Source organism: Mucor mucedo, assembly GCF_025094135.1.
Source record: "Mucor mucedo strain NRRL 3635 chromosome Unknown EV154scaffold_13, whole genome shotgun sequence".
Classification (NCBI taxonomy): Eukaryota; Fungi; Mucoromycota; class Mucoromycetes; order Mucorales; family Mucoraceae; genus Mucor; species Mucor mucedo.
In genome coordinates this window covers 12,045-28,960 of record NW_026252297.1, presented here as the reverse complement: position 1 = coordinate 28,960, position 16,916 = coordinate 12,045, and the positions used below count along the sequence as shown (strand labels likewise).

The following is a 16,916-nucleotide window of genomic DNA, read 5'->3' as shown; positions in this document are numbered from 1 at the left end:
AGAATGGGTCAATAAAAGCTATAATGGCTTTCCTTGAGTCGTATATAGTTTGTATAAAGTGGACACAAATAGTTTATATTTGTGTGTTGTATAAAGTATAAGGCTATGTTACTCGACCTTTCTTGGACATTACGCGCTATTGTTTGTATGAAGAATGGCACTTTAAAGCACACGAAAGAAAAGCTGCTTGGTTTATTCATATATGGATTAGATAATTTGGCCGTTTTCTTCATATTTGATTGGCCGGAAAATTTGAGTGAGTTGACCAACAAGAAGGAATGAAAAGAAGGGAGAGAGAGAACGATATTCAACCGAGATAACATCATTGATGAAGAAGTGACATTGTCCAAATCTACACACGTGATTGAGGATGGTCTGTGAAGGGGAATCTTTAGAGAATCTACTGTATTGGAGATGAAAGTTTCCCATCTTGACATACGCTAACGGTATCAGGTTCCATCGCCGGAGAAATGGTTCCAAGAACACTTCACTTAGGACGCAGACTGTGTCCACTACCATCTGGGCCGGAGACCAGTGGATTCCTTTGTCATGATAGAAATCACCCATCTCGTTCAAACTAAGAAAGTATAAAAAAATGGTCGTAGAGCAAGCAGAGAAAAGTTAATCATCATTCCATAATATCAAGTTGTTCGTTACTTCCATTTTCTTACCATCATGATCAGCATGATAAACAACAATGAACGCCTTTTTCAACTTGACATGCGCTAACAGTGTCAGGTTCCATCGCCGGAGAAATGGTTCCAAGTACACTTCACTTAGGACGCAGACTGTGTCCACTACCATCTGGGCCGGAGACCAATGGATTCCTTTGTCATGAGGAAAAGCGTTAGAGTTCGGAAGAAAAAAGAATTATGGCCAACTTGTGTTTTTTTCAGCATCATCTGATTTTGAAACAAGTACGGAGTCAGATAGAAATAAGTTGCCTATAATTGGCTGAAATACTGACGTAGACAGTGTACTTTTATAAGCAAGAATAAAGATGAAGTTTCGTTAAATATTTTATGTTCGTTATATATATGTTTTGGACAAAACCATACTCTTTCAATCCAATCAAGTAGTGATGACGTCGATATCAGATTCCGATTTACTTATATACCCGAATTTTTGAGCGGTTTTTAAAAGTAGAGGGCTGCTTTGCTTTTAATTTTTAGGCAGAGGGAAGGGGCGTTTATTATTAACTTTTTTTGTTGTTGTTATCTTTGTATAGTAAAATTAGAATTGGAAGGAATGTTTGTAGAATTTATACGAGAGAGAAACCAGTGATTGAAGCTATTTAATTCTTCGAGCTCAGTTTCGGTCAAATTATATTGCTGGCGTTTAAGTTTATGAATGTTAGAAAGCAGAGTGTCAAAATCTATTGAAGAATTGCTTGGAGCGGTGAGAGGAGCTTGTTCAGTTGGAGTAAGAAGAGCTGAGCTATCAGGCGAGCTCTGGGGAATGGTTAAGAAAGTGGGGTCGAAAGAAACTATTCGATTTAAGGTTAGTAAAAAAAAAAAAAATGAAGCCGTAAAGAATTTAATAGTATTTATCTTTACCTTCAAATACAGACAACCAAGACATATCACATTTTAACAAATACATGTGATTTCATGCGATATTGTTAAAGCAAAAGTCAGGGCAGCTTTAAGTAATCATTTGAAGAACGTCCATCACAACATCATAGCTTACACCAGAAATCGAGAAAGAAGAAACAACATAAACACTTCTACCAGCAGAATCAGTTCTCGCAGTTTTGATGCTATTCAGTGTTCTTTACTACATTCCAAGAGTATTTACTTCGGCTTAAGATATCAGGTTCTTTTTTTTTAATATAGAATACCTCTTTATATATCCATAAAAATATGACACTTCAAAAATAAAAAAAAACAAGAGGGGAACAGGCTACAGATTTTTGATGGACAAAGCAACCATGGAGCTCCTAAACCGGCTTTTGAAGCTGATGACTACATTTATTCCCGCGTTAGATCAAACGCCATTTAATTTTTAGGTCTTTTGGATGAGCCTTTGGTCCCCAAATAAACTTAAATATCCAATAAAAACTTTACATATGCCAATTACTCTCGGTCAATCTCTCACTTAATCTGTAAGATAATTCGATTTTCAATCAAATTCACAGTCTCATGTTTACTTTAACCTACAATTATATGATACCATTGGTAAGAACCTGGAAGCTTAAGACAGAGAGTTTTTTTCTTCTTCTACAAACAAAAATTAAATATGACCTAAAATCTAAAACCTGAAATTAATCCTGATAGTAATACATCCACAAACAACTCTTTTAGAGCCATGTGAAACATACACATCAAATTAAAATTCATAAACCTGGTTCCCACCATCACAAGGTAGAAAAACTATTTTCCTCAATTTGTCGTCGAAACCCCTTATTATACAAAAATGACGTCTCTAACAACATTTGATTTGAAATATTATTATTTTTTAACTTATAAAAGGGCTTTTTCGACTTTTTCTTTCTTTATTCCTTTGTTCACCAAAAGAAAGGAAAAAAGAGGACGGAAGTTTTGTAAAAATAAGCAAGTATAAATGACACTTAATCTATTTTATTTAATTTTGTAGGCAAATACATATCAAAATGTGGTTGTTTACTTTTGAGCTGATCGTGCTGACCTTTGGTTATCTTTTCCTTTTGTACTGCCCAATTTTTTCCTCATGAAAGGTTTTTTTTAATGGAGGCAAAAGGTTTTTACTGATGCCGGGGTTGGTACCAATACAACATTTAGTGAAATATTCCAAGAAATAAACGGTTAAATTATTTGAGACTAAAACTAGATATCTTTTTATTATTTGAAAAAAGGGATCCTTTTTATAAGGAAGGATTGAAATAGATTGTTATCCGGGAAGATCAGATGGGAGCGTGGATTGGAAGTAGACATTAATATCTTGATCAGTTAATGGTTTATGTTTCAAGGCCGGGTTGCTATTAAATGTCAAGTAGATTATAGGCTGGATATATAGTGTGTATATATCATTTATCTATCGGAGGAAGAAGGCAGTCTGGAATTTGCTTTCCGTTACAAACAGTGTCTTACACTGCCACAGGTATGATAATTTTTATATATGTTCTATGCAAAAAGTCAGTCTTACAGTTTATTTTATCGTTTTAAAGCATTACTTCATGATGTATAGCCTATTGGAGCTGTTCCCCCAGTGTCCAGTGGGTGTTATCTGATTCATTGGTAAGTGATATAACTTTTTTCTCTATCACATCTGTTTATGTTCATACTAATGCGAAATTTGTATTACAGCTAGCTCAAGACGATGCAAATTACAAGGAAACTTAGAAATGTTTCTATAGCCGCGGTTTCAACACTGTTCGGTCCCATCTGTTTACCAAGTAAGGTCATTCCGCATGAAAAAGCCAAAGGAAAACTCAGACGTCATTCTTTTTTTTTTATTCGGGTATATAAGGAGATGCATCAGATTCAACTCCAAAATTCAAGTTCAGTACATTTGTTCCATATAAACAAAAATTCTCAAGTATTCCTTTATTCCTTTGCACTTATCACCAAAATGAATCTCAAGTTTCTCATTGATTACATCAGAAACAAGAAGAATCCAGACTTCAATGAATTTGTGAACAGCAGTCTGGAAAACATTATGGCTGTCTCCTATAAATTCCAAGGCAAGTCCCCGGATCTACTGTTTGCGTGGTGGCGACGAGAATTTGCGCTAGAATTGAACAGGCAAAACAAGGACCCCCACCTCCTCCAAAAGTAAGTACAATGGACGATTGTTATATCATAAAGATACTACTGCTTTTTTATTGTAGGAAGATCGCGTACAATGAACAAAAATGGGCAGAAGTCAAGAATGCTATCACCGCCTTGGTATATCTTTTTGTAAAAAAAAATGCTTCCTTCAGATGACTAACGTCTTCCGCTACTGTTTATTAGGCACAAACACGCTTACGATACCAATCCGAAGGCTTGAAAGCTTTGGCAGATTCTGCCACATCATCACGCCGCATCTTGACCTTGACCAACGCACTTACTGACGAGTCTTCCAACGCATCTATTAACGATGCCACCAGCAGCTCACCTACGGATGATACGAACAATCCGCTTGTTGATGATACTATTCAACATGCTGACGATACCATCGATGACAATGACGGCTTTCTTTTCCCTGGTGCTGATGACATCTTTAGTGCTGATAATCGAGACTTCCAACTGCACAGACTGACGTACAAAAAGGTAAAAAAAAAAAAAAAAAAAAAAAAAAAAAAAAAAAAAAAAAAAAAAAAAAAAAAAAAAAAAAAAAAAAAAAAAAAAAGTAAAGAGGTGGTCATGATATGCTCATTCTTATTATTATTATTATCATTATTTGCATGTAACAGATGATTGACGGTAAATCATTGACAGAGAAAGAAATCTCTTTTTTACAAAACTTGAACTATGATGGTAAATCGATCAAAGGGGCTTTACAACAATTTGTCGCCAGCAAGCTTTTATCGGATCATTTGTCATCTATTGAAGAAGAGGCCATCAAGTAAGTACTATATATATGTCATGTTTCTTATCTCACGCCTTTTATTTAATAGATTACACCTTTCGGGGATCGTCAACCTCATTCATTCCGATATGTCGAAGGTCATCCTGTCGTCCTTGCCCGACCATTTGAAAACCAAACTTGATTACATCCCCAAGATTTCTCAACTGGACCCTGATACTTTGGGGTATATCGAACGAATTCTTGACTTTCACTCAGATGTTGATGGTATTCTCGAATATATTATGGTAACAAAGGCGGCACTGATCCGTGGCCACAAACGAAATACACAGCAATATACCAACCTGACCATTATCGAACAAATGGTGAACAATCTATGTCTTTGGTCGGAGAAACGTGATGAAAGTGAAGCAACATTCTACCGGCGGTTCGCTTCGATTCTAGATACCTTGCTGGCGGATACTGGCGTGATCCTTGCTGACGGTGAAACAAGTTTACAGTCATCGAAGGTGGCTATCGCAATGAACAAGGCAATATTCCACACCAGTGATATGTCCCAAGCTTATGGTCGAAAGATTGATATGATCTTGAAATGCTCATCTAATGTCAAGGTGGATATTTCTAGCAACGAATGGAAAAGGGCCATGACCAGCAAATCGATCAAACTTCACCAGCAATCGAAAAATCTACGCTTGAACACTTCTAACCTATTCAGTCTCAACACCAGGTTTGGAATGAAATTCACTGTTGCAATGGACTTTGTGGGAAATTCTGGATACCTGTACCTTCTGCGACTTGTTGATGATGGTCTTGGTCTTGATGATTATATCTCTGTCGCTCATTTGGTTACTGATTTAGTCGTCCCTACAACCATTGAATCGTTAGGCACAGTGAAAGATACTCTGCGTGGTCTGCTTACTCTGAAGGTAAGATTTTGTTTAACAAAAGGAAAAAATGCTAAAGACTGACATGGATTGCGCGAATTTTTTCCATAGGAACATCTTGTCAGCATTGCTTGGAAAGTCAGATCGGAACTCAATAAACTTGAACATGCTTCTATTTTGGAGGACATTTGCCCAACGCCACCGACCAGTTCATCCCACTCCAAGTCACCATTTATATTTTTTTCACCAAGGAACAACCGTGTACAGAAGCGCAGACTTTTGGAATTAGATGATTATGATGAAACGACTGTGGACTCCTTCACTGACCAACTTTAAGCAAGTGCGTAAATTTATTATTTGTACGTTATTTTCCCGAATTCAATAAACAGTACTTTGAACATATTTTGGGACGGTGTGATAGGAAATCGTGCAAGTTCAATTATTGGTGCTTCTCTCTTCTTTTTTAATAAAAGGCTGTCCTATGGTGATTCCGGGCTATGTCCGGTACTCTACTCAACGTAAAGTCCTTCCACTAATAAATGTCGCTTTCGAAAACTTTTACTGACCCAGGGCATTTGTTCACAATTTACATGCGAACCATTTTCAAGTATGTGCAAAACGATAGCAAAGTCCTGTAAAACTTCACTAATGCGACATTAATTGTTGAATTGACTGTAGACTAGTTATAGTAATTGGTTTCCCTTTAGTTGTAGTAGTTGCCCCCCCCCCCCCCCCTCGTTGTATCTCCATCTGTTTTTATATGGACGTCCAATAAAACTTTGATTTGTACTTTTGTTTTATACCATGGTGGCGCGCCAACATCTTTAACTCACTCAAATTTTTCGGCCAATCAAATATGAATAAACCAAGCAAACATTATAAAAATCCTATATTTCATTTGTCGCTAACCTGTCCCAAGTTGTGTGACCGATCCCAAAATTGTTGCGAGAACTGTAAGCACAATATCATTTCTTTTATTGACAAAACTACAAAAGGAGTTTGTTGAGGCAATCGTCAATGTGACCTGCAGAATGGCCGATGAAACCAGCAAGGTCCTTCCTTGTAACCTGGAGGCATGCTTCGGTAATTTTTTGCGTTAAAGTTTCATTGTCCAAGAGCTTGCCTCTCTTGACCAGGTTTTTCACAAATGCCCAAAACTGTTCAATTGGATTTAGTTCAAGGGAGTAAGGAGGTAGATAGACGCAGTTATAGCCTTATTCCTTGATGAGCGCTTCAATTTTTTCATTGCCATGGATGGGAGCAGTGTCCATCACCAAGTAAATCCCTTTCATTGATTTGAATATGTCCAATTCATTCATCAAGCTCAACATAATGATTGGCTGTCGTACCTAATCCAACTCGACTCGTCCTAAAATGTGGTACGAACTACCTAAACTGCGCTTTATTTTCATTACAGTCGACGAAAAAAGGTTGGCCCAATAAAAAAAAAAAAAAAATTGGCCAGTTTGAAATGAAAATGGATCACCGATTTTGAAAATGGGTCAACCAATGAAAATGGGTCATAATTTGAAAATGGGTCACTAAGACGAAAATGGTTCTTGTTTTGAAAATGGGTCACCCAGTACGAAAATGGGTCACCAATACAGAAATGTAATGAGGATTGGCCGAATTCTCTCTTCTTTTTCTCTTCTTGGATTTTTTCATATTGCTCAACATGAACGAAGAATACAATTTTGACAGTGAGACAGTACCTGTGATGATACAATCATATATGGACTGGGAAGAAACTGCAGCAGTAAATGCAGCACAAAAAGAAGCTAAGAGGAAGACCAAACCTCACTCCAAGGAGCCCTTCCTTGATGTAGTGAAGAAGGAAAGGGGATCATACATTACCAAGAATGAAGCAAAGGTAGTCAATTTGATCAATTTGTTGCAAGAGTTTGAAAATATGTCTATCAGTGAAGCGGGGCTTTCCAAGTCAACAGCTATTCGTAAAGCCAAGCAGTGGAATCAAATGACAAGCGAAATAGCTGAAGGGTTCCCTGATTCTATCGCAATCAAAGAAGGAAGCAAATATCAGCATCTTGGGTGCTATTTGTAAAAGTGGTTTAATAACATTATCCAGAAAAGAAGTTGTACTTGGTGCTAGGAGTGGAAAACGAACTCGAACTGGTGAAAAATCTCAGGCCCCCAAGAGGAAAGGTACTACCAGCAGTGACTTCCTTGAATATATCGAGCAGGTCCTTACGACACTGGATGCGGCTAACATGAGCTACAAATATCTAGTTCTTGACAATGCATCCATTCACAAGGCTGCACTTATTGAAGATTGGGTTGGGCAACGTTGTTATAAACTTCTCTTTTTGCCACCTTATTCTCCTTTTTTAAATCCGATCAAAGAGTTTTGGTCCAAGCTGAAGACTGTTGTAAATAACGATCCTTCTTCTGTCAGGCAGAATGAAAAATCTCTGATCGTATTCGCAACGCAGCACTTCACATCAACAGAGAAGATTGTGAGAATTGGATAAAGCATTCTTTGACGTTCTGGCAGAGATGTTTGAATTGTGAAAAAGGATTATAAGAAACAAAATAAAAAGCATACATTACACTTCTTTATTGCTGACCCATTTTTCATTGGCTGACCCATTTTCAAAATCGGTGATCCATTTTCATTTTTTTATTGGGCCAACCTTTTTTCCGTCGACTGTATTCCCCTCTTTTTTTTAAAAATAAAAGAAACTTTTCTCACTTTGAAACTCAATGCTTTTATTTTAAAATGAAGAAGAAAACATTTGCAGAACTCAATGGAGAGTGAATCTATAGAGGAGAACCTTGCTCCTTGTTACGAGTTTACAATTGCTTTTGATTTCTTTTTGTTCATCCAAGCCATAATGTTTCGTTGCTTGTACGAGAATCTGCACTCAGCTACCCGATAGCATCCATTTTGCGATTGACCTGTTTCAATAATGCCTTACTTGGTCAAAGTCCTTTTGGGAGAAACTGTGTCGTCAGACGAAGCTTTTCTCGTAGCTTTTTATATCAATATATCTAGACATACATCAGGAAACTAACGTATGAACCCACTCTTAGGATAGTGTAAAGCCTGCAAATTAAATATGTAAAAGATTACGGTATATGTGATGGTACTGTCAGAGTTTGGAACACAGAAACATTAAAATGCGCTTATCTAATCCAATCATGTCATGATGTCCGTGACATCTTTTCTGTCGTCTATTCTGACACCACCAACAAAATCTATTTCGGTAGCCAAAACACCAGCATTCAATGGTATGATTTCGCCGATCCACAAACACACGGCTCCAATACAGATATTTTAATCGTTCCCAATTCACCTCGTAAAGTTGGAACCATCAATTTCTTCGAGGATGGGGAAGGTCATGACGAGGAGGATCGATTACAAGCCGAATTAGACAGAGATGTGATTAAATGTGTTATCCGCGAAAAAAAAACGTATGCAGTAATGTACATGACGGTTATTTATATTGTTTATTGCATGCAAACGATATTCCCAACATGGAAGGTGAAGTCCTTATCAGTGGTTCCGGTGATGGGCTATCCAACCCGACGGCATCAAATTAGTTCACATATTAAAGGGTAACCCAGACAAGGGAGTGTTATGTCTAGCATTATAAGAGGACGGTTATCTGTTCGGTGGTGTTCAAGGTGGCGATGTTCAAATTTGGGATTTAGAGACGCATTAAATGATTCGATCTGACATGGCTCATACGGATGATGTATTGCCCGTATCTATCAAAGGTCCTGGATTTGTGAGTGCTTCGGCTAATGGATCCATCAAGATCTGGAGTGAAGGATTTTAATTTAGAGAAAGCTTATGTGACCACGAAGGTATAGTCTTGTACTTGACTACGTCTGGAAATTATTTGATCTCGGGCAGTAATGATCATTCAATCAAATTTTGGGATTTGCCCTGTTTCACAAACACATCTTTTGAGCCCTTCAAAAGACCAAGTGCTGGATTACAAGATGCTCCTTCATCCAACGGTAAAAATAAAAAATAAATCATCGATGCATTATAGAATTGTACTGATGCATTTTTATTATAGATACCATGTTGTATGTTCTGAAGAAATGGATCGCTATGCGTACAGTCAGTGGAAACCCTAAATATATGGAAGAGTGAAGAAAGGGAGCACGTTTCCTCAAGAATATTCTTCTACAATTAGGTGCGGTCAGTCGTATGGTAAGATGGTAAACAAGAAAAAAAAACAAAAAAGGACACGGAAAATTAAGACATCATTAGGGATAGATTCCTGGTGCTTGTGGACGTAATCCTCTGGTGTATGGTAAATTTATTGGTAAACATCGATCCAATGATAAATCTGTCCCCACTGTCCTGATCTATGGCCACTATCTACCAAACTGACGGCCAATCTCCGCAAACGATTCTCCCCACTCCCATGCACCAACTAAACGTCCATACTCAACGGGTTCAAGCTCATTATGGTTAGCATTGATAATTTTTTTCACGATTCTATAATTTGTAGTAGCTTTCATTTAGTAAAAAGTCAATTGAAAAGGGTTGATTATGTTTCAAGTTTATAAAAAAAAATAGGGTTGGGCGGGCTTCAATTGTCAATCACGACATATAATCTTCCTGAAACTTACTAAATATCCCCAAGCACGTATATCTTTCTTCGTCAAGGATGACAGGTTCTTTTTCAAGATATAAGACAAAATGAACTTTTGATCGCTTAAATATTAATTTTTTGATATCGAAGCAACGTATGTCGATAGTTTCTGCTAGCAAATTGTTTTTAGAAGCTTCAAAATCTTCAGACGAAGATATAAGCAACTGAAATTCGGCAGATACTTTGTAATAGCACGGCAACGCTCTATGCTTTGTTATTTTGAGGTACAAAGTTTCTTCGATGGGATTACGACCACCAATAAGATTTGACTTCCACGATAAAAAATCAAATGAGGTGTCTGGCATATCTATCAATGTAAACGACCCGACAGTATCATTGAGATTTTTTGAGGTACATCGAATGAATATGCATACCATTGGGTGGCGTGGTAATTGAGTAGATAGCTTACGGAGGAATATAGGATCAAAGTTGCAACTGGTGAATTGGATCAGTTCCAAAAATTGGAGCGAACAACTAGAGTCCAAATTCAGATGATCAAATGTACCATCCTTTACCCACAACGTATCTAACCGTGGACAATACTCAAAAATGAGATCAAATAAGTCGGTTTCCGCCTTAATCTCCAGACCAGTACCTGGAATCCCGATTTCGGCAGCAGGGCTAACATGAACATCCAATGCTTTCAAATTTCGTCCGAGCGTCTTGATAACAGCTTCATGGGGCCAAGCCTGAAAGTATGATCTTACAAAGCATTTAAACACGGCTCGACGTGAATGATTACCAATCGGATGCATGGTACAGATCTTACCTTCCAAGCACTGATTGTAATAAACGCTGACATGAGGCTCGATTTCCACTGTGTCTAGCCGAAGCTCCTTTTTATATAGAATTTCCAAGTGCTCACACAGGTTTGGAACTCTTAAAAAAACTTCTGCATAATTCTTGATAAATAGAGCGGGTAATTCGCAAACCTTCATTGGAGCAATGTACTTGAAAAGTTGGATCCAAAGTTCGGTAGAGATCTCTAATTCTTCTGCTTCGAAAATGTTCAAAATTATTGTACGTTGTTGTTGCAAACATGGAAAAATCCCAGGATTATTTGTAAATTCTAATGATGTTGCGTTGGGAAATAGTTGCAAAATATACTGAATAAGTCTGGTAGTGGGTGTAATTAATTCACTTATTTCTACTTTCGAAACATTCGTTAGAGGCTGTAGGTTAAAAGGTTCCGCAATATTACGGTCTTTCTTAATAATGAGCTCAGGATGTTCGGTTGCAATGTACACAGAAGTCAAGGAAGGACAGCATTGCATCTTTTCGAAAATTTTAAAAACGTTGCTATAATCCTCCAGTCTAAGGGAAATCGATTCTATATTTTTGAATATTCCTAATCGGTTAAGCGCTTCGTTTTGATAAAAGGTTGACTTGTCGAGATGGTAATCAGAAAAAAAAATGCCTTGCAGCGTATCTTTTAAGACGAGCGTTGCGTATCCATATGCGCGAAAACTTTCGAGGTCTCTGTGATTGTTGACAGGAATGAGTTTTAAATTCATTCCATTTCCTACTGCAAGTTCTGAGAGCAGTTTGGCATAGAACGTGCTTTTTTTCCCCATCGTAGTGCCTAACCTAGTCAGGTTTGGGCATGCTTTAAATAATAGACTTAAACCAAGCTCTAGCTGGTTCTCCTCTTGGTATGCCAGGCTGAAGTTTTTGACGAATTGACCATTTGGGGAATTGAGCATACTTTCAACAAACGGTTCGAATTGCTCTTCCTTGTGTAAAATCACCTTCTTGTATATTATAGTTCGGCCGACCATGGACCAGTGTTTACAAATGAGCAAGCATTGCAGTTTGAAAGTCCTCTTTGTTCTATAATTGTTCAGAGCAAGGTCAATGATCTCAGCCAAGATCTCGGCCGGAAGGCTACCCCAGTTTGACATTGCTTACGAGGGAAAGAAAAAGGACAAACTTGAATTTTAAAAAAAAATTGGGTGAGGTTACTGTATTTGGGAGACTACTCCGCTGATGAAAAGCAATACAATTGGATGTAGTGAGCCAATAGGTTTTGAATTTCCGTCGGTTGCGATCATCCAGAAAAACTCATTTAGAACTAAAATAAAAAAACTGTCAGCGTTTACGCTTTTACTGAAATATTCCGGCTAAATCATTTGAGACTATAGCTGAATACATTTTTATTAAATGGAGAAGGGGTTCCTGTTTTATGAAAGGATTAAAATAGATTGTTATATGGGAGGATCCGATGGGAGCGTGGATTAGAACTAGACATTAATGCATTGATCAGTTAATGGCCTATGTTTCAGTGCTGTGTTGCTATTGAGTATCAATTATATCATAAACTGGATATATAGTGTGTGTATGTCATTCACCAGATCTGGATCTTTCTTAATAACTTTTAAATAGCCAAGCAAAAGTTGGAAAAACCTACAAAACCTCAAAGCTTTTTTCCATAAAAGGATTTGACAGAAATCAGCCCATATTGAGCACAATTGTCAGCCGTTTAAGAGATGTATTTAAAAATAAAAGTCTAGATAGCTGCCGAAGAAGATGTTAATTCTTGTCTTTTAATGTCATAAAAATATGGAATAGTTCCTAGCTCACCGGTAATTAAAGGAAATGATATTCCGACTTTGATGCGTTTAACTTCGTTTATTGAGCCTGGATTTGTAATAGCAGTGATTATGTAAGATTGATATTCTCATATTCTCTTCTTTGTTTGAAAGCATTGATGGGTATAGAGCAGTCAAGGACCTGGGATAATGGATTGTCATGAGGAATTCAAAGGGTATTATCTTATCATGGATAATGCGCCTATCCATACGTCAGATAATATTAAAAAGTTTATCGAAAGTCGCGGGTATGGCTGCGTTTATATTCCACCATATTCTCCTGAGCTCAACCCTATCGAACAATTTTGGTCCGTTGTCAAAAGTAAATTAAAACGGGAGAAGCTTTTGGAGGCCGAAACACTGAACAATAGACATGTCGAAGCATGTCAGAATGTTTTATTAAGCGACCTGAAGGGATTCTGCCGTTATTCAGAAACAAAATTCGAAACTTGTTTAAATAAAGACCCCCTCTAAAATATTTCGCACACATTGAGCAAAAAAAAAAAAGAGGTAACAAAATCCGTTACCTCATAATAGCCCAGCGGTAACACGATCTAAAACTTTTGCTACTCGACAACCCCTTTATTCTTTGTAAGCAACGTGTCTAAAAGAATAACCACGATTAGTTTTTTTCACTGATCCAAAGCCATAGTTTAATCCACCCTCTTGGGGGGAGGGTCTTCCTCCCTCTGACATTCCTCATTTGAACTCGGAAAAAATTGAAAGTGATGACGCACAAGTTAAGTCTTAACATTAGAAGTTTATTAATAATCACTTATTAAAATATTGTATCAAGATCCCATTAATCGGGCAATATTTGTATACGAATATGAGGATTTGGGGGGGGGGGGGTTATTAAAAATTAAAGCTTCATAAGTTGGAAAATTAAAAAGGGGATAGGGTTTGTTTGTAAATAATAAAAAAGTAAATAGATTAGCATGATTTCGAATTGAATTTCAGCTAGGCCGTCGGTTTTGCATGAATGGGTTATGAGATGAGAAGTCAAAAAGTCAAAGCGTTGGTCAGTGATGATAGGTTGATGAGATTTGAGTGATATTAGTGTGAGAGCGGAATTGAGTGATGTAATAATAAGCTGGGGAAAGTGATGTGTGTAAGAGGTCTTTTTTTTTTTTTGCCCTGTATTTTTTTTAACAATGCACTATTCCATAATCCACTTGTAGAAGAGAACAACAGGAGCTGGTTCATCAACAAAAGTTTCTTGTGTTTTATGACAGATCTGGTCAACAAGGAAGAGAATGTTGAGGAGATCAGTCCAGAGAGGTTGCCATTTGATTATTAGATTTTGTTTTTCAGAGATGGACTTTGGTTTAGTTGTTGGTAGTGTTTTAATAATTGCGTTGATGGGGCTGACATCGTTGTGGAAATCACGCTGGATGTGCTCCCAATATGCCTTGGGGATTGCTGGACATATAAAAAGATGATTTCAACTCATTTGACCGCCGCAGTGACAATTCGGCTTTCCACCAGGTAACCAATTTATGCGCCACCTAAGGAGTCGCCTACGTTCTTTTCTAATCATAAAAATTGTGAGGATTGGATCTATTCCTAAATCAGATCTGCAGCCTTGTGACGCACAAGTTAAAAACTAGGCAATGTCTAGAACTCCGTAGTTTTTTCAAATGTATTTTTTAGAATCACGCGATGGTCTACACGTCGATTGACATGCCATATCATCTAAACTTCATGGGATGATCGATTTCTGTTTTCCATAAAATCTGCTTCACTGTCATTACAAGCTACTATTGGAACGCAGATAGACAATTACCAAGCTCTGACTTGCTTGGAAGGTTTTTGCAAGTGTTTCTATTTTAAGTAAAGGCTCAAACATTATGGATGATAAAATAGACAAATGAAATCATCTTGACATAAGCTTGTTTATCAGCCTATAAATAAAGCTGGTTCACACACTTTATTCTTCTCCTTTTCTTTTCTCTCAACATACTTCTTCTATCTTATGAAAGTAACCAATAATGTAAAAAGGTTAGTTAGTAATGACTCTTGTTTCTTTGAAAAGACACTAAATTGAAAAAGATGTATTATGATATTACGGCTGCGGCTAGTCTTTGCTATAGGAGGGCTACCTTCTAGGGCAGAGAGTTCTTGAGTTTTTTTTTGGAACTCATGAACTGTAAATGGCTGTGATTACACTGTAAATAGCTGTAATCATACTGGCCTGCTGGTTTTCTGGCCAGAATTGTTGTAAGTGATATAAAAAAAAAATACGTTTGAAAAAAATACGGAGGTCTAGACATTTCCTAAAAACTAACCTCATTTTACAATAGAGTAACCAAAATTTGCTACCCTTTGTTTCCTTATATCTGTTACCTCAGACTGTTAATTCGCCATGTTATCGGATTCGGAACTCTGGTCTTTCACTCTATCTAAGAAATATTCTCCTGGCACTGACCTTATGAGCAAGTGGATTCTGGATGACAATCACGTAATAAACATCATTGTTACAAAAGTCATTGGTAATTATAACCGTAGAGATTGAAAAGATTTAGGAATAACTATTAACTACTATTAATTTATTTAGGCGAGGCTGCCAAAGATAAATATATCACCAGGCCTACAGAATGGCCAAACCATACGAAATCAGATGTTCTTTACTGCCCAATCAAGAGAAACGAGTTTAAAGATTTTCCTCCAATCTTAATCGAAGTACAACACACCGCCAACATGAACTTCTATCAAAGACTCATAAAGTATGCTTTATCAGTTCGGGACCAGTACTCCGTATTGCCGATTGTGATAGCTATTTGCGTTTACCACACTTCCAATGAACTTCTTGAATTGAGTTCTGTTTCTGATAGTATACCTTTTATGAAGAAATTGCCTTCATATGGTTGGGCTAAGTCTTGTCTTCTTATCAACAAAGATTCCATACTGAACTTCGAAGATGAAACTCCTTTGGAACCAGTTGTTGCTCTAGCCCATTTCTTCGTTGAACAAAAAACTTCTCTACTTCATATCAAAAGAAATGATGATGCCACTGTTCAACTTCTTTACAGTATCGCTAAACGTGTATTTGAAGGTGAACTCGCTACCGATAAAGACAAGGATGATGCTTTAGAAGAAGTTTGCGCTGAATCGTATAACCAATTAGCTATGGCTAAGAGGTTATAAGCTGAAGATTTTTCTGATGCCAACGACAAGCAGTTCATGATGATCGATGGAAACTTCCGCTAAAAGGGTACCAAATCGTTGTCTCAGGATAACGAACTATCAAAGATTTCTGGTCTTAGCGGGTATAAGATCATGTGGATGGATCAATCCCTGATCAAACAGTTTGACAAGTCTGAGCAGGTAACTGATAACCATGAGATATCATCGTTCAATGCATCAATTTGTTTTTAATATTTTTTTTTTCATATAGTCCGGAAACGCTGCTCGCAAACGTACCATTGATTGTCTCGATAATGGTATTAAGTTTACAACGGATTTCAAAAAGAAACACAAGATCAGCTCTTATTCTTCTGCGGCAAACGAACCTACTGCTAGTTCAGTTGCTCGTATTCAAAAAAAAATCCTGATTGGCAATTCGTTGACTTTTACCGCGAAGAAAAAGGCAAAGATATGGACTGGAATAAATGCTTTGAACTTGGAAAAGAAAAAAGACTTTTTAAAAAATATACCAAGATGGATAGTGCAAAGGCAGCCTACTTTCGTGCCAAAAAATGAATAAAATTTTTGTTTTTCTATCGTTCTTATTTCCGTCGTCCCCATTGTCGTAGTTTGACTTTTAGAATAATGTTTTATTACAAATTCAAGAACATGCGGCATACAAAATATACTTCTTTTTTTCTTATTGAATAACCTACAAAAAAATAACGTGATAATCTCATCATGTCAAACTGTGAGTTTTACATTATTTAAATAATCGTTTATATACAGTCCCATTACTTTTATTCAATTGTTTAAGTATCTCATAAGCAGTAGAACGAGGAAAAGAACATGAATTATACACTCATTACCACTACTGGTTGGGCTTTCAGATTAAAGAAAAAAATAATGGGAATTATCCCAACGACAAACAAAAGAAAAAACAGAGTGGCAGTAAAATAATTCATATTCTGAATTATTTTACCGCCACTCTGTTTTTTTGGTTGTACCCTGAAACCCCTCTTTTTCTATTGTTCATTTTTTTTTATTTCTTTTCTTTAAACCATTGGAAGTATACCTTCGAGTATATTATTATCACTTTTTGATTCCAAACCTCGTGGTAAGATTATGCTGTTCTTATGTGAACTATTTTGTTATCAATTATGACCTTTAGTTGGTTCTTTAAAAATATAGCTCATGAA

The 16,916-nt window shown here is 36.9% G+C and overlaps 6 protein-coding genes across 6 annotated transcripts; 5 read left to right on the top strand and 1 right to left on the bottom strand.

Annotated features, from left to right (window-relative positions):
* Positions 1-3,238: 3,238 nt before the first annotated feature.
* Positions 3,239-3,922, top strand: EV154DRAFT_48279 (uncharacterized protein). The gene has a single exon (XM_051598520.1). It carries the CDS (start codon positions 3,298-3,300, stop codon positions 3,754-3,756), a length of 459 nt encoding a protein of 152 aa, XP_051461365.1. The 5' UTR covers positions 3,239-3,297; the 3' UTR covers positions 3,757-3,922.
* Positions 3,923-3,959: 37 nt separating this feature from the next.
* EV154DRAFT_387024 (uncharacterized protein) lies at positions 3,960-4,235 on the top strand (the record flags this gene model as incomplete). The annotated part of the gene is made up of 1 exon (XM_051595055.1): positions 3,960-4,235. A coding segment is annotated over one exon (276 nt), but the record flags the coding sequence as incomplete, so codon positions are not given.
* Positions 4,204-5,653, top strand: EV154DRAFT_48292 (uncharacterized protein). Its single transcript, XM_051598537.1, has 3 exons — positions 4,204-4,232; positions 4,401-4,527; positions 4,580-5,653. The coding sequence occupies exon 3, from the start codon at positions 4,620-4,622 to the stop codon at positions 5,454-5,456; it is 837 nt and encodes a 278-aa protein (XP_051461363.1). The 5' UTR covers positions 4,204-4,232; positions 4,401-4,527; positions 4,580-4,619; the 3' UTR covers positions 5,457-5,653.
* A 1,336-nt stretch (positions 5,654-6,989) lies between these two features.
* Positions 6,990-9,495, top strand: EV154DRAFT_548542 (uncharacterized protein; the record flags this gene model as incomplete). The annotated part of the gene is made up of 4 exons (XM_051604807.1): positions 6,990-7,430; positions 7,459-7,535; positions 8,459-8,874; positions 9,442-9,495. Exons 1-4 carry the CDS (start codon positions 7,048-7,050, stop codon positions 9,493-9,495), a joined length of 930 nt encoding a protein of 309 aa, XP_051461362.1. The 5' UTR covers positions 6,990-7,047.
* A 394-nt stretch (positions 9,496-9,889) lies between these two features.
* Positions 9,890-11,929, bottom strand: EV154DRAFT_496510 (uncharacterized protein). Its single transcript, XM_051600155.1, has one exon. It carries the CDS (start codon positions 11,902-11,904, stop codon positions 9,952-9,954), a length of 1,953 nt encoding a protein of 650 aa, XP_051461361.1. The 5' UTR covers positions 11,905-11,929; the 3' UTR covers positions 9,890-9,951.
* A 3,021-nt stretch (positions 11,930-14,950) lies between these two features.
* On the top strand, positions 14,951-15,717 carry EV154DRAFT_387963 (uncharacterized protein; the record flags this gene model as incomplete). Its single annotated transcript, XM_051595066.1, has 2 exons — positions 14,951-15,083; positions 15,149-15,717. Coding segments are annotated over 2 exons (702 nt in total), but the record flags the coding sequence as incomplete, so codon positions are not given.
* Between the last annotated feature and the right edge of the window lie 1,199 nt (positions 15,718-16,916).

What these genes read in the sequence shown, in the direction of transcription:
- EV154DRAFT_48279 (XM_051598520.1), top strand. Translation starts at nt 3,298, where the DNA reads ATGCAAATTACAAGGAAACTTAGAAATGTTTCTATAGCCGCGGTTTCA.
- EV154DRAFT_48292 (XM_051598537.1), top strand. Translation starts at nt 4,620, where the DNA reads ATGTCGAAGGTCATCCTGTCGTCCTTGCCCGACCATTTGAAAACCAAA.
- EV154DRAFT_496510 (XM_051600155.1), bottom strand. Translation starts at nt 11,904, where the DNA reads ATGTCAAACTGGGGTAGCCTTCCGGCCGAGATCTTGGCTGAGATCATT.